We start from the raw sequence: 24,600 nt of genomic DNA on the forward strand, positions 1-24,600 counted from the left end.
GATATTTAAAAAAAAACCATACAATACCTGCATGTAAACAAGTAATCTACCCATGCTGGTGCAGTGAATACCTTTGTGCCTGTGCCTGTACCATATGCATACAGTAAAGTGGTTAGATACTTGAGGAAAGCACCAGTCGGGCCATCTGGATGTTTTCCCCTAGTTCCACTCAATAGACCCTCGGAAGAAGTTAATGTAGACAACTTTATATTGCGATGTTAAGTTATTTCTGTATAAATCTTCTTAAATATTGGGGGAAATATCACTGACTAACTCTGATCACTGATATAAAGCCTACCAAGAGGGATTTCACTAGTGAGTTAGAAGCAAACGTCAAGTTAATTTGTAAAACCCAACATGACATACAAAGTCCCACAACAGCAACGGTTCCTTGTCAAGCTCAAAGTCTCCAGGGAGACAAGAAAAAAGTACCTAAAAACCATTACATGTCAGAAAGAAACCTCAGGGGAAGAAAAGAGATCAGTTTTCCTCTGCTGGCAGGCGTGGAATGGGATCTGTATAGAAGCAGGGTGCAGGGAATTACAAAGGAAGGATATTGTATTCACAGCTTGTACACTTTGTTCACCTGTCATCCTTGAAATTCATGAGATGTTAAACCTATGAATACTGTGAATACTGTGAATAAATAATTCACATCTTGTGGCTACACCTGTAAATTCCATCTACATATTCATACATTGCATAAATCAGAATATTGCCTCTTTTGTGCGACTTGTGCAAGCTGTTCAATCTCATTTGATGTTTATATGTTTCCGTAACAGTATCTGAATTTATGTACATCTTATATATCATTAGGTAATTTTCCATATTTCTCTTGTTGAACTGTGTGGAAAGCAAACATTGACATTTGTGGTAATAAAATGATATATCCAATTTGAGAAGTCCAATAAAACATGAAGACTGCTTTTACATTTACCTTACTTTTTATTGTAAAATAGAGAAGCTACTTGTTTCCCCTTGCACTTAATGATTTGCATTCATTACATTATGATCATTTGGCAGACACTTTTATCCAAAGTGACTTACATTAATATTACCACCCTTCGCAGAGAGGGGAGCAATTGAGGGTTTGGTGCCTTGCTCAGGGGCACCTTGGCAGGGTCTCAAACCGGTGACCCTCTGGTTCCCAAGCGGAAGCTCTACCCACTGAGCCACTGCCTCCATTCACATGTCTCTCTGTGACTTCTTGTTTATTCATATAGGAAGACATTTTGTGTTTAACCCTGACAAAAGTGCTTTTATTGCCCACACACAACACAGCACTTCCTTATCCACACACTCCATTATACTGTCCATGCGTTGCAAATCAAACGTCTCCACAAGGCCATACAAGGAGCCGTGAATGTTGCTCTCTGGCGCCCACGTGCGGTTCAATGATGCAATGACCGACGTCATTTTAAAACAGCGTCTGCAAAGCGCGCGACTGCTATTGGTTAAAAATGTCATCCTCGTCTTCTCAGCCAATGGGTGCGCTCGGTTTGATTTCTCAGCCTTTTAGCTCCTCCCTCTAATTGTTACCCCGCCGCTCCTCCTCCTCCGCCTCCCCCCGCACACACACACCCACACACGCACACACTCACACACTCACACACACACAAACACACTCTCTCTCTCTCTCTCTCTCTCACACACACACACACACACACACACACAGTAGCCCCCTCTCCTCTCTGTGATGCCAATCCTCCCGGCTGCCCTGCATGTGCGTCGCGGTGATATTTTTAGTGGAAACCCCAAACACTGCACTATCAAAATAAAAGGATAATAAGGAGATACAGACGATGCATGGTAAAGGTAACTATTTTACAGCTTCACACTCACACACACATACACTAATACACACACACACCATTCTATCACCACGCTTAGCAGTTAGCTGATGGCGCTAACTCGCCTCAGTCTTATCAGATGTGTTGCTATATTATTACTTCTTCGTCTCCAATTCACGTGATCAGAATCTGAATTTTGCTTTGCAGGTATGTTGTTCCCCATGTTGAGATGAAATATAAACAGCGACAAAGAACAAAAGGGGAAATAGAGGAATCTAAGTCCACATAATCCATCTGGGCATCAAGGGGGGAAGATGAGGAGGAGGATGATGATGGTGGCTTCGTGGAAATCAACACTATTCGTTATTCTGCAGTGGGGTGAGTTCAGTCTCTCCACCATCTGTCACATGGTATTTGCACATTTGTTTACCCGTGGTTAGCAGGCAGACATATGCTCTAATAAATACACTCTAGGGATGTGATAACATGTGCCAGTGTGCAATTCTTCTGCTGTATTTCTTGGTCTGTGGGGCTCATATGGGACATGATGAGCATTAACCACATCCCTGCTGACTGACACATTATATAGATTTGACTGATGAGGGGGAGGATGTGTGGGTTATCTGTGTGCGTGTGTGGTTGTGTCTGAGATGCTTTTAAAAGCATCCTGCAGACTAACAAACATTAGAATACGCTGATATATGCCTTTATAAAGAAGAATTGTCGGATTTTAAAGCGTTCAAAGCGAGGGGAAATAAGATCATACTGAATAGAGTAGCAAGTGATGAGATTTGACTGTATTTTAATTGCAAATTTAGGAACAGACAGGACCTGGTTAAGCCAAAGGGTATGAAGGCTTTTTGCAGAACTCAATGCCCTATCTGTCAATCTGCTTCTCCATTTTTCAATTTTCAATTTCAATCCAGAACCACCTTCTCGGAACAAGTTTATGGTCGCAGATTCAAACTCAGACACTGCTGAGCATTGTCACAGTGTGCGTCAGTCCCAGCCCACTGTTAATTAAGGCTTGATCAGCTTAAGCCTCCCCCTCGTGTCCCACGTCCTTATGGGTGTGTGTTTATGTTATCACTGTATCACTGTGTGTGTGTGCGTGTGTGTAAGTACAGTTGTTTTGACGCCTAGCTGACACATGCAGGGTGTGCCAAACGTACCTGTCCCGTATTTCCTGTTGTTCAGGTCATTTATCGGTTTTTGGTGGGTTAAAGGGTAACGGGAGGTGCTGAGCCTTCTCACAGTTTCAGCTGTTGAGTGGGTGGGTGTTTACTTCAGGGATGATGAGTCGTCAGTTACTGGTATTAAATCTGCATTAAGGCTCATACCATCCATACACCCACAACGGAGGAGCGTTGTTTACTTGTTAAGCATTGTGGATGCATACATTTGCTAAACGTAGATCTACAAGGATAATAGACATTTCTAATTAGTTTCTCTTAGTCAAACTTTCATACATGACACCTAGAGAGGCAAAAACTGTTGGCTGATGACAACATTGATCAGTTTCATGCTTTCTTACTTGATGGTATGTGGATTCAGAACTGATGGTTATCCTTCAAAACAGGGCCCATACTTTAGTCAATGTCAGTGATGAAGTATTTAGTTCCTCAAACAACCAGAAACCAGTGACTAAATGTGAAGTTTCAGTGCCCGTGGCTTTAAACGCACCTGTATCTGTTTCAGAGAGATTTAAGGGGAAGTGAAGTTTCAGACCAAACAAAGCAGCTCAGTCAAACTCGGACATTTTGACTTGGATGTTTGCTGATCACCACCTCAGGCCCTCACCAGGACTACTTCTTCACTATAAATCTGCCATGTTACTCACATTTCTTGATGCTTCTTGAGTAAATTAGACTCCAATTTTTCTATTCTCTCACAAAGAATTTTTTAGATTGTCTTCCAGTCTGTTTAAAATAACATTAGTAAAAAGATTATGAGAAAATAAGCCAATAAACCCATTGAACCAAGCCGAGTGTTTGTCCACCGCTATGTTAATCTTTAGATCCTCCATTAGTCAGTCATCAGCTGAGCGTATGGATCTGTGGTGGGTCTGTGTACCAAACTTGCTCCGAGGCAAGACTGACCCACAGATATCGACCTTTCTACCATTTCCTCTTTCCTGATGTCTATCCGTTGTCCTTCCTAACTCTCTCATCCTTCTTCCTCACCAGTAATCCAGTGCGCTGTGTGCCGCGATGTAACTCTTCCCCCGGGGCCGCTGTTCCGCGTAGCAGGGTTCCCCATGGCTTTGCCCTGTGTCGTGTCAGCCTACGAAGGCCCCCGTACCCAGGACTTTGAGTGGTACCTGTTCAGGGACGATTCTGGTGGGAAGCAGATGGGAGTCGTGTCCACCAAGGACCAAAACTTCCCCTACGCCCCATTCATGAACAGGGTAAAGAGCTCAGATGTGAGGATCGAGAGAGATTCGGGGGACAAGGCCCGACTGGTGATCCAGAAGCTCCGACCTGAAGACCAGGGAAGATTCGAGTGCGCCACCCCCTTCACAGACTCGGTCTACTTGGGGAATTACAGCGATTCTGTCACTGTCAAAGGTAAGCACAGTTTCTGCCCTGTTGTACTAAAAAGAGATGGAAAAATATTTTTATTTTGTCGTCCCAAGGAAACCAGCAGACTGACGTGTCCCATAAATGGTTGCCGGAGGGAGCACAGGAATATTTTGAGGCAACTTTGTACAACCTAATCCAGACAGATTACGTTTTTCATGGCGTGATCATTGCAACTGTTTCACTTGGCGCATTTCAGCATTCCCATCCCGGGCTGTTATTTCTTATGTCTTTTGAGAGTTTGATCTCTCCTCCTTTGCTGCGTCTCCGTCCCTGTCTCACCCATGTCACCTGATGGTATTTCTCCTTTGGCTTCCATCTGTTCTTCCATGTTTGCGTGGCACTTACAGTAGTTGTTTGCTTGGCACACGGCCTTGTGCAGCATGTTATTGTCCCGGGGCAAAAATTGCTCGGCCTTGTTCTCGACGACACCATTTCATAATTTGCTTTAGTGGTCTAAAAGTAGAAAGGACTTGACAACAAACAAGGAATCTAAATGAAATTTGCCATATTTTGAGCTCCACCTGGCTCCTGCAGCAGCTCACTGTAATGTAATTTGTCGATGTCCCTTTGTCTCTCCACAGTGATCCCTGACACACTCCAGATCAGCTATTTGCGCTCACTTACCGGCCAGCCCGTCTCAGAGGGGGCAGAGTTAACCCTAAAATGCTCAGCCGGCATCCAATCGGAGCAGCTCACCCATCTGTCCGTCATGTTTGGGAAGCGTAGTGGAGCAGACGGGGAGGTCGAGGAGATTATCTCCGTCGATAAGATGCTGGGGGTCGTCCCTGGAAGCGGCGGATCGTACACCAAGAGATACGACGACGGAGAGATCACGCTGGAGAAGAGAAATGGAGAAGGAGGACGGGATCAGTATGTGATGAAGATGAGCAGACTGCAGCCGGAGGACACCGGGTCGTATTTCTGCGAGGCCTCGCAGTGGATCCGGGACCCCGATAGGTCTTGGCAGAAGATTGCACAGAGGACGATGGATATTGGCAACTTGACTGTTCAGCGACTAGGTCAGTGTTACCGAGTCATCCTGCCGGTTTGTATGTATTCGCCAAGTAACGGTTGAATAATTAATCGACCACATCGGGGACAGAGATCACAAAGCCATTGAGCTCCTCTTGTGAGCAAATAAATCCCACTGAACAGAAATAGACCCCAGACAGACACGCATAGCCGAGCCCAGAGCCAGCAAACCGGGTCCAGCTCGGCTCTCTGCGGGCCTCAGCGCTGAGAAACAGCTCGAGTTTGGTCCCGGGCCATAAACTGACAAGTCGAGTCTCTGCCTGACAGTTTTTGGCTCTGGATTTACTCCTCTGTTGTTGCCAAGGAAGCGGTGTCAGTAAGCCTTTATGCCGAGTGTTTTCGAGTGCACTGGACTCCTTCCAGGATACGAATGCAAGCCGTGGCTGGCTGTGTGAGTCACAGGCTGGCTACATGCCTCATTCACGGGCTTGTTGACTAACCAGTTTACTCATTAGATGGGGATGGATCGGGGCGGTTAACTTCCTGGGAACATACAGCCGAGTTGTCACCTCGCTGGGGTGATTGGCTGCCCGGGTGGCTCCCTGGCCTGCCAGACACTCGGCGCTCTAGTTGACGGGTTGATAGTGGGCGAGGTGGCAGATTTGTGCTGATTGTTGCCTGCAGAGAGGAAACCAAACACGATTACTTCTTCAAAGCACCACTGTGTCTTGCGTCCCTCCCTGAAGTGTTTTGTTAAACCACCTAAAATGAGCACTCAGCTACATATAAAGTCCAGACGGCGTTCTGTGTGCTTAAGCGAATGAAAGCCGCCGCCCTCTTGCGACTCTTCTTAAGTTTGTTTTGTTAATTATTCATATTTTATCGCTGAGGAGATATGCAAACGCCAACTCAATACTTAAAGTAGTACTAAATTAATTGAAGTCATTCCTTTCCAGCAGCAATGGCTTTTATATTGCAGCACGAGTGCACACACACACATTCTTCTTTCAGACACGTTCTAATTTGCACCGACACAGTGTGGTAATTGTTGTGAGCCCCTACAGTCTCTCCTACACAATGGACCGACGCGTCTGCTTTCGCTTGGATTGTTTTGGTAAATAATGCCTCCATTATTGAGCAGATCTGTGTTGTTTGTAGTTAAATGAGGCCATGCGTGCCGTGGATCACTCTTAACGTCTCCGGATGATTACATGCTTTGAAGTTTTTGCAATTAGACTTTTAATAAAGCCTTGTAATTTACAGTGTATATACTCTAATAGTAAAGAGTTACTTTGCTTGTAAAGGAGTATATGTAGCACTCACACATCCCATTACCTACTGTGGGAATATTTATAGTTGATGTCGCTTTTGTGTGTTTAGATTCCTCTCCTCCCTCTAATCCTCTCTCTCTCTCTCTCTCTCTCTCTCTCTCTCTCTCTCTCTCTCTCTCTCTCTCTCTCTCTCTCTCTCTCTCTCTCTCTCTCTCTCTCTCTCTCTCTCTGTGTCTGCAGCTGAGTCTGTGAGTGTGACTTCCACGCCCAGAGGGGAGGTGACCCTGCAGATCGGCTCTCCTCTGGTCCTCACCTGTGATGTGTCGGGGCTGCCGTCCGGGGGGAACTCGGGCGTGCTGGTTCAGTGGATGAAGAGAGGCTCGGGAGGCAGTGATGTGGAGGTGCTGTCGTCGCTTAGTATTTCTTATTCCGACTGAACTATTCCCTGTCTGCTGTTGTGGGCCGCCAGCCAATGTGGAGGAAAATCAATGAAGACATCTAAAAGTCGGCTGTGATAGATCAGCGGCTGTATCTTCAGTCATCTTCATCTATCAGTCTAAAAAGCTTTGGTACGTTTTGCGTAAATGATCCATAAAGTGTTTGCAATGTGCTGCGTCTGTAGGTGGAGGTGGCCCAGGTAAGACCGGATGGCGTTGTCCAGTGGGGCGATGACCTCAGCCGAGTTAGCGGCGGCTCTGTGGAGAAGGTGGCAGAGGGCGTGTACTCTCTAAAGCTGTTCTCCGCCCGGCCCTTGGACTCCGGTGTGTATCAGTGTGTGGTGAGCGTGTATGCTGGCAGGCCAAACCCTAAAGCTTCTACGGCTCCCACTGTCACCCAAAAGTCTGCGGGCGTCACCGTCAACCTCAAGACCAAAGGTGAGAGGCACGGTCAATCAGCTGCATTATTCATAAAGTACATTTATTTAGATTTATAGGCTCTTGTGATCTCGCCTTCATCCAAACGTTTCATTGGCTGCCTTTGCCTGACACAGACGTCCTGGTCGACGCTGTGGCTGGACTCCCTCGTGGTCCCTTACTGCAGCGAGGCAGCACCATCACCCTCCTCTGCAACGTCACCGTGACAACCACAGGCCCCGCCCAGGTGCAGGTGCAGTGGCTGGTGCGTCCGATCCCCGAGCGACTCATCGCGCGGGGACAGAGCCCGCCGTCTGAATCGCTCCTTCCGGTCTTGGAGAAGCCGAGGCTGGTCGCCGCTCTGTCGTACGACGGCGTGGCGCGGATCTACTCCAACGGCAGCGAGGTCAGCGTGGACCGCCTGTCGTCTGTCAGCTACAGACTGAGGGTCCACGCGGCCGCCGTGGACGACCAGGGCCTGTACACGTGCCAGGCCGAGGCGTTTGGGCAGGACCCGCATGGGGGCTGGTACAACACGGGCGCCAGAGCAGAGGCACCCGAAGTCACCGTTTACCTCTACGCCCGACGTGAGTGTGTCGCCAGCTAAACTTGTGGATTTAATGTGATGATATTCTGACATCCAGTTTTCCCATTTCAAATGACATAAGTAACACTGTAAATCTGAAATGTATTTATGTTGTTTGTCTTTCCTCGTTTTCCGCAGCGGCCGACCTCCTCCTCATCCCGGTGGCCGTCGGCATCGCATCTGCCTTGTTTGTGGGCATCCTGATAGTCGCCACGGTAACCTGCTGCTTCATGAAGCAACTGGCAAAGCAACGCGCTCGGAAATAGACGGCGTACAGAAAGCTGAGTGTTTACGAAAATAGACGGCGGACGGAACGGAAGATAACATGACTCAAAGACTTAAAGACAAAATGAAGTGCTGATGGCTTTTTTTGTTCTGTTTCTCAGTAATTTGTCGCCCTGTGACGGCCCCCATTTGATAAAACCTGCCAATAATTATTTTATATTCTGTATTTTCTATCAAAACCTCTCTGAATACAGCCTATATGTGGCGTCTACTGCCTCGTCTACTCACAGCCTTTTACAGAGGTGCTGGAGCAGGAAATCAGCCATTGACCCGGTTTTTACTTTTTAACGATTCCTCCTCAATTTCTAACACACCTTTTCAATAACAAATAAGTCGCAGAAGCAAACTACTTCTGCGGTGCCGTCTCATGCTGTCTTTAAGTGCTGGAGTTATGAGAGCTTGTGTGTTTGCAGTTCTGCAGGCTACGTTTGACCTTCGCTGCAAATGGGAAAAAAGTATTTGCACCATTCAAAGGCCAAGCGAGTCACAATTAGATTTTACAAATTCAGCCTGTCAAGAGTTTTTATATATTTCCTGGATACATACAGTCGAGCGTCATCCTTCACTGAGTATTGATTGATTCTGTGGATCCAGAGGCTTTCCTGCTCAAACTGCGCTCTTTTTAAATCCAAGTCTCGTGTCTACATGTGCATGTAGTTACCGCGCTCACACTGCCTGACAGTCACATGAATGCTGACGGGGAGCAGTGAAGCTTCCACACACACACACACACACACACACACACACACACACACACACACACACACACACACACACACACACACACACACACACACACACACACACACACACACACACACACACACACACACTCACACACACTCAGTATGAGGACCAGGACGTTACACCGCCTGCAGGTCCCGCAGCAGTTTTGCATGTAAACAATGACGCCGTCTGTTGCTTAATAAGGACGGCACAGGCTGGGAGGAACGTCTGATGCCAAGACCGATTGATTACTATTCGTCTCCTGCCCCGTTTAGCTGAATGCTGTTTTCTGTACATAGATGTATACATGTGAGAAAGAGCGTGTACATTGTGCACTGAGCTGAAAGTGAATACTCGTTGGAGTTTTTGCTGTTATATTTTTCTTAATGTATAAAGTGAGACGATAACGTAACGCCACACTCTGCTGCGGTCTGTTCTGTTCCTTTGAAGCACTTGAGACCAAAATGGGACCGGGACCAAAGCTCCCTCCTTTTGGTGTCCCGCTTTTACTTGATCGTCTTTCAGTTGAACTCCAGTGAGTTTCTTTCATTGGGTTTTTTTTCCCCCGTCGCTTTTGTCTGAGACAGAAAAACGGTTACTGTGAAATAACGAACCCTGTTTGTTCCACTGAGTGAGGCCCAAACAGGACCGTTCTTCAAGTGTGTGTTTGTCTGCCATGTTTGTCCCTGAGGTGAAAAATGTCATTAGGCCACACAGTCATGTGACGGGAGCTCTGCGAGGTCTCTGTGTCGTAGTTAACATGTGATTCAGTTCACGCCGAGAGCTGTGAGCTGTGGCTGACTGCTGGAATCTGTTGCTGTGACCGCACACGTGAAATGAGTGAAATTCATCCTCCTTTGTCTGACTGAAAGAAAGGTTTGAGAGGAAGAATTGCTGCATTCTGTTAGATTAAAGGATTTGTTGAGGAGGAAATGCTGATATGCATCCCAGGGCTCTTGATGAATTTCAGGTAGCTTTTTGTTTCTTCCCCCTCCCTGATCTTTTTCTTACTCTATAAACACTGAGACTACTCAAGTGTCTCTGTCTCGCTGCGTCTCCCTTCCTCACTTTGAGCCCCTAAATCTGCCTCCTCCCTTACCCGACCTCCATTAATCCTGATTATTAATGTTTTTCATGAACATTAGTGAATAGAATCACGGCTGCACTCGATCCCAGAGCCACTTTGTTGCGGTTCTACCACTCAAAGCCGATTTGTTCCTCAACATACACACCCACTGCATGATCACACACACACAGTAACAACAGCAGCAGCAGCACGTCGCCGGCTGACATTTCAGTGTGTATCTGCACGTTCATCTGTAATCCCCGTTTATGGCTGCAGTGTGTGTGTCCTGCTGCCCTTCCCCCGCTCGCTGTGTTACAGTCTGTGTGCTTTCATTTGTTGCATTTTTATCTCCGCTGCTGTCTAAGTTGTGCTTTATTCGAAGAAAAAAGAAAGTATTTACCACTTTTCAGTAAGGTGTTGTGTTTTGTAAGGTTTGTTTACACTCTTGCTTGAATACCACTCTTGCTGAGTGCGATTTGCAGTCGCTGAAATGTACAAATGGGGTGAACGCTCAGTCTGTTTGTTATGGTGCTTTGGCAAAGTCGCCAATTGTTAAAACCAATAAACCACTCTGGCTTTGAATGGATGTCATCCACTTCTCTTCCTGTGATAAAAAGTTTGTTCCATGCATAGAAATTGGAAACGTGAACAAAATCTTGAGACCGCTGGAAAGAGTGTCAGGGTTGGAGTTCATTCTGCGGGAGGAAAAAAAAACAAACTCTGATCTGTTTGAAAAAGTGTTTGTGTGTCGGTGGAGCATATTTTCCGCCAGCACATTTCTTGTGGTTTCCGCAGTTTTGGAATCAGTCGAGCTCAAGTTTGCACTTATGATCAACTTCACTCACACACATTGAGATGCTCCACCAAACAATCAGAACATTTGGTTGCAGAATAGAATTTACACATGCTTAGCAATCTAACAGGGTTCATATGCATCCCAGGACCAAACAAGTTGTTGCTTAAACAATGTCTTTGCTATAAGTCCAGTGTTTGACACATGAATGGACCATTATGAATACTAAAAGCTCAAGTAAAAAATGGTTATGTGCTTCTTTACCCAATGTGCTTCTCTTTCCATTTCATCTGTTTATGCTATCATTTCTCTCAGTAAACCAACTGAATATCAAGTCATGTTCATGAAATATTCAGTTTATTTTTCCTTGGTGAAATGATCCTGCAGTACATCAGTGGTTGAATAAATCACACACAGCTTAAATGTATGCAGGACATGGACTGATAAACAGCTTTTTTTTATTTTGATGTATCTTATATTCCACAGATCACATCTTCTCGTGTCCACGCAGGGAAAAATACGCCTGCGGATCTGAAATTGGATCAGCAACGTGTGGCTGATAACTGCCTCCCACAGCTCAATGATATATGTCAGCTGCATTGGAAAGAACAAGCTGGTAAAATAAAACCGACGACACAAAGAAAATATTTAATAGAACACGAAAAACTGAATGAATTGCATTTGAAGCTGAGGACGAAACATTTTAGCTTCTGTCAGCCATCGACTGCACTGCTGACACTCGCCTGTCAGTCTTCACCTCTTCACTCTGAGCTCCCACAGGATGACAGTGTATCAGTTTGTAGAGCATTACATCACCAATAGCAAATAATCTACCAATGTTAATCCTCTTCCTCCCTTATGGCCGCACAGGCACACAAACACCAGCGGCTGATAAGAAGACTGTAGTTGGTTACTGTTGCCGTTGAATGTCAACCAAGGCAGATGACACATACACACACACACACCCACACCCACACACACACACTGCAGGCCAGGTGACCTCATAGAGAATTCTCAGATTAAACAAAATGCCACCAGGTCTAACTTTAATACAAATATTGCACACATTCAAACAGTATGTTGTCATAGTCCAAATGTTGTCATGGTTTTATAATTACAACAATCAAACAGGTTTAATAATTAACTTCAGAGGTTTGCAAGTCTCTGTAACCTTGTAAAAAAATCTGCATGTACAGTAAATATAGTATGAACAATCAGCTGAAGGCAGAAAGAAGTATTGGTGTATTTTGTAAACATAATCTTATAAAATTACAAAACTTGAAATGTTAAAAACAGTATTATAACAACTCAATTCTGGTCGAAAACCGCCTGAGACCCAGGGAGTATCATCACATTCACATACAAAGAATTCTTTACACACTGAATAAGAAAGTGTCTGTATTGCTGCATGTCTTCCAGTCCGTCCTTCCTCACTCCTTCTCTTTCTTCATTGTCTTCTCATTCATCCCTTTATAGTTCACCCCTCCTTCCCTAGACAAGGCCAGCTGTCACAGCAGCCCCATCTCGACTATAGCTGCAGGACCAAGACCGAGGGGTCACAAGCTCCCACAAGCTCTCCTGCTGGGAGAGAGGCAAAGTTTGACATCCGACCCTTTTACACACTTTTATCAAAAACGTTTCCTGGCTGCCACTTGTGTTTGTGTATATATCTGTGTGCTGGCTTTAGACGATGACGCCTCAGCTCAGGATCCACACAGATGCCAGCTGTACAAAGTTGACCATGTTAAGTACGTCTGTGTCCATCTGTCACGCAAAGCCACATCTGTGTTTTCTTCATCAAATGTTTGGGGCTGAAAGGAGTTTTGCGACATAGTGACACGTGTGAGCTGGCGTTGATGACGATACAGTAACAATGAGGTGAGAGGTTATTTGTGAGGTCCAGCACTGAATACACAAACATCTAGTCCAGTTTATTCACCTGCAACCAAAACAGCACATCAGCAGCTGTGGTCAAAGTGCACCGCTAAAAGTGAACAAACAGCAGGATTACTAATACTACGTAACGGCAACTCTGTGTATGTTTTCCGTAAGTGGACATAATGTCTATAGCTGCAGCACTGCGATGCACATGGAGTGACGACAGATTTATCTTGTATCCTAATACAGCTTTACACATTGTGGGTGTGCGGTTGTCTACCTGGGTGCTTTTGTTTTGCCGTCACTTTCAAAGTTTGGTCACTTTGATAGAGATTTGCACATTAAAGACTCATGAGCATATCACTAAAACCATTATACTGAATGTGCTCCCTTCATACAGACTCGGTGCATGAAGCGATCCAGCATGTAAATGATTGGGACAGAAAGCTTCAGTGCTGGAAAATAAGGATGAAAAATGGCCTCCAAATAGTAAAATACAGTTTTTGAAGCTGTATTTTATTATCCTGAATGATTGACCCTGGAATGTTCAACTGGGCTGTGAGCTTTTTGTTTTGGGGAAAGCAGTTTTATCTTTCTATTTGAAGGCATGAATAATTGCCCCATTGTACTGAGCAGAGCCGCAGCAAATGTGTGTTTCCTCCAACCAAGGCCTTTGATGAGGTTGCACTGTATGGGATAATAAATTATTATAAACTACATTTTAATGAGGCCTGAGTTGAGACAATAGTGAACCCATCCTTTACATCTTGTAGAGTTCATAAATCAAACCAAGAGAGTGCTGGCAGCGGCTTTACTCTATTTATACTTCCCACCATTACCACCTTACACCTTGTACATGTCTGTGTCGTATATACGTACCCCCGTGGGAGGACAGTGTATCTGTGCGTACCACTCCAGGGAGTACAGACACACCTGGACCCCCTGACCGACGAGGAGAGCCATCCACATGACCACGTTGAACACGGGGCTCTGTCGCTTGTCAGTTATAGTGAAGTTGAACACAGCTAAGCCAAGACAACAAGTCAAAGGTCAAAGATGTAACAAGTTCAGGTGATTTGTTTTGCACTGAAATGAGCACCGTGTATTTTCCCTCACCTCCAAATGTGGCAAAGAGGAAGAACATGACCGGGTAGAAGAAGCCAAAGCCCAGGGTGAAGGCGTACTCGTGCACCGCGGCGGAGACCATGAACACGGAGAGCATGGCAGCTGAGCGGAACTTCCTTTTCGACAGCTGCAGGGATCAGAGACAGAGATGGGGGTCACGGGAGGGTTCAGGCGTCAAGCTGGTTCAGCGGGGATTTAGTGACACTATAACTATAAAACAGGCGTAAACCACTATAAGCATATAACCACACGACGGGCTTTGATTCTTCTGCTTCTTTTCATTTGTTTATCAGAAGAGTGTTAATGTACAAGCTGATGTCTGGTTTTTCTATTTAAATCCTCAAGGATACAATATTGATTTTTGATTTCCTTTGTGTTATACTTGCTTTAGCTGTAATGGTAATCAACTCACCCATAGAAAGTCTCTGTATCCATAGTAATACAGCCAGTCATGAACCACAATGTTCCAGGTACGGTAATAGTTTGCAAAGGATGTTGAGTTCCACCAGTCCTGTTAAAACAGAGGATGATCAAATCAGCCCCAGTAGGGTTCACGTCACTTTAAGTTTGGGCCTGAAATTCACCAGGCCTGCTGTTGACAAGTAATTTATACTGCACATTATATCTGACTTCTACCTGCTATTGTTCTGAGCCTGATTTCCCTAAAGCGCCTGTGCACTGGGATTTGTTTCCAAATGAAAAAGCAAATCTATCAGAGAACACTTTGAACAGGCGGGCCGTGTCACACAACATCACACACCTTGTAAAACATTCTGTCAGCGAAGCGCAACAGTTCTCCGAAGAGGTTGAGCCAGCAGTGAAGGAAGGCGAAGAAACACAGCAGGAGCAGCATTATGCCTGAGTGAGAGAGATGGCGATGGAGAGGGAGAGAGGGAGAGAGAAAGAGAGGGAGAGAGAGAGAAAGAGGGGCATTGTTCCCAGCTGACCCACAGGTATTGTAACTTGACCCTGATATCAAACATCTCAGCACTTACTCAAGGAGAGCCACTCACTTAATGGACTCATATAAAGCAGATCAGTCATTGAATATCTCTGTGCAATTGCATAATAGCATCTTTAATCTTATCGTTCACTTAAAAAACACTAGAGACGTGTTCCCACCTTCTTCATTTATAATGCATTAGCCAGAATTGACTGACACAGATGATAGAAGTCTTTAGTTTGTTGGCTGTTGCTGATAGATCGTTTGAGGACACAGAGGGAGTCAGTTGAACGATGATGGATACACTCTTTGGAGTGCGTGTTCAAATGATGCCAGGGCAGATAATAAAACAGTACCTGGTAATATCGAGTGGAACACAGCCAGGACCATTGAGCGCTTGGTAAGCGGCCGGATGGTCTCCGGTGTGACGACGGGCACACAGAGGCGCACCAGGATGAAATAGCCGTAAAACAGGCACGCCAGGATCTACAAATGGATTATTAACATAGTTTTGAGCACTTGAGGCTTGAAGATATTGAAAGAATAACATTTATGATTGTGACACGACTCATCATGTCCTTAATATGATCGTAGATTCATCTCACCATGCCAACAGTAACACCAACATACTTCCATCTAATATTGGCGTTCCTGTGAAGAAATGAATAGACATCATTATTTTAGAGATGTATCAGGTAACACTTGTGTGTACTTTTATGTTTGATGTGGCCCGCAATTATTTTATGTCTTCGTTTCCTGATACAGATTTTGATTTGTTTTCAGCCTTTTGTGGTTTTGTAAGTGGTGTTACGATAACAAGGCCTCATTTTTCCAGGGGCAGGCGGAGAAGGAAATGCATCCCACAGGCCAGAGTACATGATGGCTCACCTTGGGTACGATTCCCTGTAGATCAGAGTCGGACAGAAGAGGAAGTAGAGATAGCTGGACATGGTGGGGAACCGTGGAGTTTCTCCTGAGAAGCAAAACAACCACCAGAGTTAAACTAAACTAAATTGGGTCTAGAATTGCACTTTTGATGCCTAAGTTAGCAATTAGATTTGGGTAAAAAATGCATGGAATGTGGTTTGTGGTTGAAAAAAAGCTCACAGCTGCTATAAATGCAAATTGATATGAACTCGGTAATATGAGATGTTCTCAATCTGCTGAGCTCACAGACGATTATCACCAGAACGGCCTGAAAGCTCCAGAGCTTTCAGCCACTCAGCCTGTTTCTGAGTGTTTAAATTATTCTGCCTGTGCAGAGACTGAATGGTTGAGTCTGAGGCACCAGCCTTGAATTGATTGACAGAGGATTCCAAAAAAAGAATTCCAAAATAACTTGTTTATACATTGGCATTCGTGTAGGAAATCACAGAGCCAAAGTAAATCGTTTCAGGTTGGCATTTACTTTGTTTAACATTATGATTTCGAAGATTAGTGTCCTGCAATCTTTGTTAGTTACATTTAAACTTGTAAATACTGTGCTTTGGGCGATTATCTCATAAGTAACAAATATCAGAACAAATATACACGCACGTGTTTAAACACAGAGCTTAATTTACAGTTCTGTCCAAAAACAACGTTGACCAACTAGATAAACAAACTTTAACCTGCGGCCTTTTCACTCCATTTTGTCTGTATTTGATAAAGATCCTTGTTATTGTTTGATTTACACTCACAGGCCTCTGGAGAGGAGCTTATTTCCACGTTTCATCTCTCAGTAAAAGACCTCATAATGATGTTTCACATATATAGGTACTTTGTGGTATAGGAGTGCTGTATATTGTGTACTAAGTTGCCACATGAATCACTAGGGAGTAAGCCCCTGGTGGTGTGTTTCAGTCATTCCTCTGTGTGTCTGGGAGTGTCGCCCTGACTAATGACACTGCCTGAGGAATAAATACACATGGCACCAATACAATACGCTACCTTCCTTTGGTGTGTTCCTCATAATAACAGGTGCCGTTTCCCTCATGAAGGAGTAGCTCTTCATCAGGAATCGAATCTGAAGAATTAAAAACAATATGTTACGATGGCAACAAGGTATTAATAACAGAATATCGATTGTCTGTAGTTATTAAATGAACCGACAAGGGTTCTGGAGCCCTTTATGGTGTTATGTGTAAATAACCTAGATCTTTAATGGCAGATCTGTTCAGCTGTGCTTTCTCACGTATCGACCCAGTGATTTATGTGTATTGTTTGGGTCTCACGTAACAGGAGGAAAGGCAAACAAAAGGGAAGTGCAGGCCAGAGGGAAGCACATTTGGAGAACTACTACTGAATTAGTTTAACATCTCATTATTTCATTTCAACACCGCCTCACCCATCGTCAAAATCCTGTAAAACAAGTGACATAAATGACTGGAAAAGCATCTTAGATTTCAGTGCTCCGATGGTTTACGAGAAGCAGGACCGCTGTAATACAGGAGGTCGAGTCGGTTTTACAGTTCGGGCCCATTGGGTTCCCTCATTGGGAACACTGTCAGACCTGCAGGGACTTTGGTGGCTTTCCAGTTGGAAGCCTTCCATATCTGGCATCCTACTGTTCCTTTATCATAATGTTCCTGCCAATGGCAATGAAGCGCTGCATTTCTCATTTATGTGGATTACCAGCGAAGGTAATGTTGTGTATACAGGGTGTTTCTAGTAAAGCCCTTTACCATCTGGCCTAATAAACATTTTTACATTTTATGCTTGTTTTATTGAGATATTAAATGAAGGATTCCAAGAACAAGATGCTGTGTTCACTTCGACAGCAAGCACATATAATATAAAAGTGCATAACACCTAATATCTTTCTTCAGCATGCATACAGATCTCTATTTCTGGTTTTCTAATCTGTGCTGACAGCCCGCTGTTTAACTGCTCCTCAGTAATTGTGTTATTAATCTAGAAATGTCGACACTTCAGACTTCAGACGTCTTTACCTCTGGAGTGCTGATGCTGGATCATTAGAGGTGTTGTCTGAATCCATAGCTGTCATATAAAAACACCTCCACTTACACCGTTTGCTAATATTGTTATAAATAGCAAGTATGAACTAGTTCCCACTTGCAAGTCGCTCACCTGCTCCAGTATAACAATGAAGCGTGAGGCTGGTGGCAGTTGGTTGTGTACGACGACGTAGATGGGGAAGATTCCCAGGACGCAAGACTGCAGGGCACACAGGAGCAGGCCCGTCCCGACCGACAGGCCCAGTTTGGAGGAGAAGCTGTGGTACAAAGCCGCCCAAAGTGCCAGCATGTAGTAAGGAACAACCAGGGTGTAGACGAACATCAGCGTCCAGGCCCAGGTGACCGTCCACGGCTTCCCAAAGGCAAAGAAGAGCAGGTCGAACTCCAGGACCAACCTTAGATAAGAAACAAAGGTGATCAGTTGATGAACTATTTTCGGAAATGAAATAAAACATGATACTCATTCAGCTCCTCCTCAGGCAGATTGCTCCATAAGCCAGCATAATAAATAGAAACATCCCGCTAGAGAAAAGTTACAAGACATATCGGTGTATCTATTGATGTAACACTCTTTATTAATCATTGTTTGAAAACCCTGGAATATGTAGCACAAATACTTTCATTCCATTTGTTCAAATTAAACAAGCTTATTGCAAGTGTGAAATAGTTTGGGTTTTTTGAAAATCTTAAGAATCAAAACCCTCGCAACACAGCAGCCAAGTCATTACATTATTGCTGCCTGAAGCGATGGCGGAAACACTCGGAGGGATTGATCATTCTGTCTGTTCCCAAAGAGAGGGAGGGATGCAGGGAGAGATGCAGAGAGATTTAGTTAGAGAAAGAGGAGGGAAAGTCGGGTGGAGAAACTTTTTAGAACGCCTCAGGGTGAGAAAGTTTTATTTCAGAATAGCCGTGGGGGTCATAGAGTTTGCAACACACACTGTACCTGCCCTGCTCTATGTAGTCCACCACCAGTGTGCTCAGGCAGAAGATGAGGAACACGGCTATGAACATGTGGTAGATGGTCCTGATGTGACTGATCTCAAACAGGTTACTGATGAAGACGGAGACGGACAGAATGAGACGAGGTAATAGTGCTGTTTGTCTGATTTATGTGTGTGTGTGAGTTGAGACAAAGCGAGATTTAACGTCATACTTACTCCAACAATGAGGCCCTGTCCATAAACACTTTTCCGTCCTCCATCCTGTTAGATCTTATACAAAGGACACGGATGGTCAGAAAGGAAGACAGAAGCGCACACACACACACACACACACACACACACACACACACACACACACACACACACACACACACACACACACACACACACACACACACACACAAACAGAGGTTACAAGACTGCAGTGAATGAGACAAACAAGTCAACAAATGTGTACAAGCAATTGAAATCACTTATTATTTAAGTCTGAAGACCAAAGTTCAGTTCTCACCTGGATGTGCAGCCATTTGTCACCTTCCCATTGGTTTCTGGTCGGCTTTGGCTTAGGGCCTGGACAGATTCAGTCACACCTCTGTCCAGTGGCTGCTACAAGGAGGATCAGGAGGGGAAAATTACATTTCTCTTTTCTAATCTTGAGTAATTTTGAGAGAGAGAACGGAGCAATAGTGGAGTGAAATAGCTCCATTCTGCTGTATTGTTTACAACCTGATAAGAGTCTTGGGAGTTATGGATGACCTGCGAATGCTTCTGCCAGAGTCTCAGATCATCTGTTTCTGTGCAGTTACGATCCCCAACAGTAGAGAGGAGAACAGGAGTTCATTACAAGTGTTTGACTTTGAATACATTATAACCTCCTGGATCTGAAATGAAATATTCAGATCACAGCTAGAGAGAAAAATGAGGACAGCCTGAGCTGTCGTCTATCTTCTGATAACTGCTCAGAATCATTAAAAAGACCAACTATGTTCACCCCCAAACCTATGAAAGTGTGTAATCCTTCAGCTGAAACTGAAATATCATATATTTGGTGCTGCAGGCAATCACACACACACACACACACACGCACACACACACACACACACACACACACACACACACACACACACTCACACTAATGGAATTTAACGAGTGTTTAAATATTGCATTAATCCCACCGTGATTGTTGATGATCTCATTTGACTGAACGGTCTTCATGTTTCTGTGCCACAGTCCATTAAGCGCCTCTGCGGTTGTCATGGTTTCTGCCTGAACCGGGACACAACACGTGAGAACGTGTGCCGACGCTCAGGATGGAAGAGTCTGCAACATGCATGAATCACTTTTCAGTCACACACACTTACAGCCATGGGGCTAAATGATGGATAATGAAACTGGGTGTGTGTGTGGAAGAGTCGTTACGATTGGCTCATAGCTCATCTTACAGTCACACTGGGCAGGGGGGGAAACTGCAGCTGCACACAATCTCACGTCAAAGCAGCCGTGTTGTAATTGACGGTGCACTGAACAGTAGAGAGCAGCAGAAGCTTTGGTGATTCACTTCGCTCTTATTTGACAGGATTGTGAATCTTGATGATGCATTCAGGACCGGAGGCGCATATTGTGGATGATTATGACGTAGAGCTCAAAATCTCCAGCCATAACTCCAGAGTCCAAATGAGGTCATAGACAGACAGAATGTTGGCAGCTTGTCAGAATCAGTGACATAGATAATGAACTTCTGTCCCAAAGATGTACGTTTATGTTTACAAACCTAAGGTCTGAATGTCCTACAGGTCAGGGGCGTTGAACCATAGTTACCTTATCCAATCAGCAGTTTCACCTAAACAGTGATCTACCAGGTCCCAGTGGACGTTTACACACCATAGATAACGTAGATGTGCTGCACAACAGAGTCTCATGCAGGAAGCAGCAAAAACACACACTGACTTAATTTTCTAATCCGTGTTGTTTGCTCAGAGCTCGTGAGAAATGTCGCTGGCAGATAAGGATTGCACAGATAATATCACTTGGAACTGAGCGAGACACAGAAAAACAATTCAGAGGGCAACATCAGTACGTCAAACATTGTGCAACATTTCTTGATAAAATCCTTTTTTTATCACTCTTGCAGCCTGACCACCTTCCCTCTTCTTTGCCTATATTATATGATATTATACTATTATATTATATTATATTATTATATTAGTTTCAATTGGCCGTGAATTAGACTTTTATAGCCGTCCATATGAATGAATGTATTGCATCAGACTTAATGGTGGCACTGGTGGATGTAGCTACTCTGACGTCACCCGTTAATTTGTATTCAGCACTTCCTATCTTTGGCAATTAGTTTAGAATGATCCAAATCCAGGTCAGAGACTGATTTTAAACCCATAAATACTTGAAATACCAAAACAATCCTACAAGAACATAAAGCATCCTACAAAGAGTTAATGCCTACAACCCATTTTGCACCAGAATGCCACATAGAACTTTATAATACTGAGAAGAACCTGTCAATAAAGCAAGTACACATCACAACATAAACCCCGTCCAATAATAATGCCTCCTTGAGAACACGATGATGAATTCAGAGAGCCGAGCGGAGCAAACGAGAACAATCTGCAGGCAAACTTGAGACTGTTTGTGTGAATTCAATCTTTATTTAGATGTAATAATTCAGCCTATAATTGACTACAGGCCAGGTTCAGGCCACTCTGACGCCGGGAGCTGCTGACTCTGCCAAAACCATCTCACAGTAGAGAGTTTATCCCACTTGATGATCTATTCCGCAGGCTTTCCCACCCTGTTTATGTGCAGGAATAAGGCCTAACAGAGGATATCATGCCAGGTTTTGTCATTATTTGTGTCTGAAAAAACAATTTAGACATTTTTGGTATAAGAATGCTGTATATATTCCGTATGCCCTTGGTATACAGCATATTACTACCATTAATACTTCAAACCGAATTTACGTTTGAGTAATATAAAGTGTAACGACCTGCACAGTATATGATGAGAGTGCAAGCGTCCAAACAAGTTATTTTGTAAGTAATATTTGAAAGGTTTGATGAAAGAGAAGTCACATTGTCCTCATCAGAGCCAAATGCTGTATCAATTATCAATTACAGATGATTATAATTGTTATTGTTATGATTTAATTTTTACAATGGACATTAAAATGTCAGCGATTGAAATCCATTTAAAAGTGATGATCCTCAATGAAACTGTCTCCAAGTCTGCATGACTGATGAGTGATGATGAGTGTATCACATTTACTGTTCCTGTTTTGGTGGATGGGTGAAAGCTGAGTGAAGTGATTTCCTGGTTTACAACATTCTGACTGAGTTACTCTATTCCACAAAACACCACCACTACATAAAAATGATAAATTGTGCAGTTGTATGAGCTCAAAGCCTCACATGACAGATACAGAATGTCTGGTGGCCGTGATGCTCATCCTAACATCTGTCATTGTCTCATATTTGTACTCACAGGGTCTTGTGGGCCTCTCAGGCTCAGCCGGTGGTCCACTGGGTGAGAGGCAGGTGTGTCTGTCAAACGCTTCCTGCTGGCAGAGTGTGTGTGGAGTGTGTTTTAATCAGTCCCTGTCCCACTTTTTGTGGTCTGTGTCCTCTCATATTCACCGTCAACATGCTGAACTTTGCCCTCTTTGGTTTGTGGCTTTTGGTCTTAAGTCACGCACACATTCCCTCTCCACATGATAGACCAGCAGACTGGAGTTTGTCTAAAGGTCTGACTTTAAAAATGTTCATTTATTTCCGATTTCCGATTTGCTTATTTATGAAAAACCTTTCCATGCACTCAATGCACCCGATGCACTTGTGTTCTTTTTCTTTCCAGAATTTGGGACAAAACAGCACAAACAAACTCATTGCGCCATTCCCTTGATGTGTACAGTACCTCAGTCCTTCTTGGCTTGGTTTATCGTGGCATCTCCAATGTTCAACCAGTACGCCAAATTTTAAGCAATCAATGAAACAAATTTAACAGACAAAGTGCAGAAAGAAGCCGCTTTTGATAGATGTAACTGTTTGTTTTGCTCTTATCAAAATACACTTTAGCCTAGCAAATATGTTCGGGGCAGATACAAAAAAACTGATTTTCTTGATCCAAAAGAATAGGCAGCACAGTTGAGTCGAGGTAATGTTTCAGTCAGGCTAATAATGAAGACATAAGAGAATAAAAAGCCAAAACAAGATAGAATTGTAAAAAAAAAGTAACAAAACCACAATTTAATACATAGACAGTTGTCTTTATTGAAAGATTTTCATGGATTTTGTTTCTCAGCTGCTACAGATACGGCATGCACTAAACCACACGCTATAAACAAACAGACATACAAATGCACAAGTACACAGTTTCCCATTCTCGTCACACCGCTGTCCCTAAACTACATCGCATCACATTTCCTTTTCCGATTTATTACAATTAAGACAAACAGACCAACAATACAAAAAAATAATTTCTACACTCATTTAACTTCAAACAGCTTGATATATGTACATCCATAGTGCATCTCTGAGGAATGGTTGTTTTCTTTGTGGTCGTCCTTGCGTAAGAACAGGTTGATAAAGGCCGTTCACATTTAACTCACGGTTTCTATAGGTTACGTAAACACACTCAACTTCAATAATGAGTGTACTTGAGTTCAACGGCTGTTTGACTCTTTGGAGCAAGTTGAATTTAAGAGAGTGATAGATCATCAGGGTCATCATCATAAACAAAGAGGGACATCAAGAAGCAAATCCTATGCCAGAGTCCATGCATAGCTGAACCAGTGGAAACCATTGTAGAAAGTAAAAAGCAGTATAGAGGCAGCTTGCGTTACCCCCAGAATACACACACACACTCACGCTCACACACACGTACACACGGTTTCACCAAGGTTACCATTGGCTCCTATCCTGACTGTCTGATCAGGATGCCAAAGAGTCATGGGTGGTGTGGAGCAAACAAAACAAACCAGTCAACTATGAGGTGTGTTCATTCGAGTTCATGTGTGTATGTCTGTGTGGGTGTGTGTGTGTGTGTCCCTGGGTGTGTGTGTGTGTCACAGGTTTCAGCCTGGGCTGCATCTATACTGCAAGCTCTTGATAATCTGCAGTCACCTTATGGCCTGCAGGACGTATACAGGCGACCATAGAACAAGATCCTCACCAGGAGACACCAGGGACAAACTGCTAACAGACCTTTGACTACAATCTGAGGTGGCTCACAAACAACTATGAGCTTAGTCATCTTCTCTTAAAGGAATTCATTTCACACATGCACATATTTCCATTCAATGACAAAACAGCTGAAAACTAGCATTTAGCAATATATCATCACTGTCAACACATGTGCATTACATTCAACACTTGCTTTGACTTAATAGAATAAAAGAATAAATAGCAAATAAATAGTTATTTCAGTAAAACATAAAATAAATACTTTTGTATATTTTTTTCAACCTAGAAGTTGCAGTACAAAAATAGTTGCTACACTTTTCTTTTTTTATCTTTTTTAACTGCCATGCTATTGGATGACATGTCGATGACTGAATATCTCAAAGACGATCCCTGACAGGCAATTTTTCTCGGGATGATTTACACCTTTAAAGTCTCTTCTACTCTGACATTGTCAACTCTTTAAAAAATAACCTCAAGTTGTTGTTTTTTTGTTTTTTTCAAACCTTATTCGTGGCTCAATGCAGTTGAAGCCACTGCTGTGTGACATGTTGTAAAAGTGCCAGACGTGCTCTTGCAGCTGTTTATCAATCAATATCTGAGTTGTCACGCTCTCATCAACATGCTGATGTAGAACTG

At 43.8% G+C, this 24,600-nt stretch overlaps 2 protein-coding genes across 7 annotated transcripts; one reads left to right on the top strand and one right to left on the bottom strand.

Annotated features, from left to right (window-relative positions):
- Positions 1 to 1,582: 1,582 nt before the first annotated feature.
- Positions 1,583 to 9,522, top strand: igsf8 (immunoglobulin superfamily, member 8). 2 transcript variants are annotated; one of them, XM_076141032.1, is made up of 8 exons: positions 1,583 to 1,815; positions 1,998 to 2,168; positions 3,977 to 4,357; positions 4,954 to 5,391; positions 6,856 to 7,016; positions 7,238 to 7,490; positions 7,607 to 8,056; positions 8,194 to 9,522. In XM_076141032.1, exons 2-8 carry the CDS (start codon positions 2,105 to 2,107, stop codon positions 8,319 to 8,321), a joined length of 1,875 nt encoding a protein of 624 aa, XP_075997147.1. In that variant the 5' UTR covers positions 1,583 to 1,815; positions 1,998 to 2,104; the 3' UTR covers positions 8,322 to 9,522. The 2 variants fall into 2 exon arrangements, with proteins under 2 accessions (XP_075997147.1, XP_075997148.1); XM_076141033.1 differs by having other exon boundaries at positions 1,583 to 1,809.
- Positions 9,523 to 12,013: 2,491 nt separating this feature from the next.
- On the bottom strand, positions 12,014 to 22,456 carry soat2 (sterol O-acyltransferase 2). Of its 5 annotated transcripts, none has more exons than XM_076141139.1 (16): positions 22,268 to 22,456; positions 19,948 to 20,092; positions 19,529 to 19,587; positions 19,284 to 19,375; positions 18,989 to 19,042; positions 18,775 to 18,882; positions 17,941 to 18,223; positions 16,801 to 16,876; positions 15,760 to 15,844; positions 15,477 to 15,522; positions 15,228 to 15,357; positions 14,689 to 14,786; positions 14,341 to 14,439; positions 13,920 to 14,055; positions 13,683 to 13,828; positions 12,014 to 12,506 (listed from the first exon to the last, which is right to left on the bottom strand). In XM_076141139.1, the coding sequence occupies exons 2-16, from the start codon at positions 20,027 to 20,029 to the stop codon at positions 12,417 to 12,419; spliced, it is 1,584 nt and encodes a 527-aa protein (XP_075997254.1). In that variant the 5' UTR covers positions 20,030 to 20,092; positions 22,268 to 22,456; the 3' UTR covers positions 12,014 to 12,416. The 5 variants fall into 5 exon arrangements, with proteins under 5 accessions (XP_075997254.1, XP_075997253.1, XP_075997252.1 ...); XM_076141138.1 differs by having other exon boundaries at positions 19,284 to 19,378; XM_076141137.1 differs by having other exon boundaries at positions 19,499 to 19,587.
- Positions 22,457 to 24,600: the final 2,144 nt, after the last annotated feature.

Source organism: Genypterus blacodes, unplaced genomic scaffold (genome assembly GCF_046128005.1).
Source record: "Genypterus blacodes isolate CSIRO-AG114 ecotype Tasmania unplaced genomic scaffold, CSIRO-AGI_Gbla_v1 ptg000017l_1, whole genome shotgun sequence".
In the NCBI taxonomy this organism is placed as follows: domain Eukaryota; kingdom Metazoa; phylum Chordata; class Actinopteri; order Ophidiiformes; family Ophidiidae; genus Genypterus; species Genypterus blacodes.

Bases quoted from the DNA above. Each gene is read 5' to 3' on its own strand.
- igsf8 (XM_076141032.1), top strand. From the start codon at position 2,105: ATGAGGAGGAGGATGATGATGGTGGCTTCGTGGAAATCAACACTATTC. The intron at 2,169-3,976 runs GTGAGTTCAGTC...CTTCCTCACCAG, and splicing joins ATTCGTTATTCTGCAGTGGG to TAATCCAGTGCGCTGTGTGC. The intron at 7,017-7,237 runs GTGCTGTCGTCG...CTGCGTCTGTAG, and splicing joins CGGGAGGCAGTGATGTGGAG to GTGGAGGTGGCCCAGGTAAG.
- soat2 (XM_076141135.1), bottom strand. From the start codon at position 20,029: ATGACAACCGCAGAGGCGCTTAATGGACTGTGGCACAGAAACATGAAG. The intron at 18,883-18,988 runs GTAAGTATGACG...CGTCTTCATCAG, and splicing joins GACAGGGCCTCATTGTTGGA to TAACCTGTTTGAGATCAGTC. The intron at 12,507-13,682 runs GTACGTATATAC...CCTCTCTCCCAG, and splicing joins TACACTGTCCTCCCACGGGG to CAGGAGAGCTTGTGGGAGCT.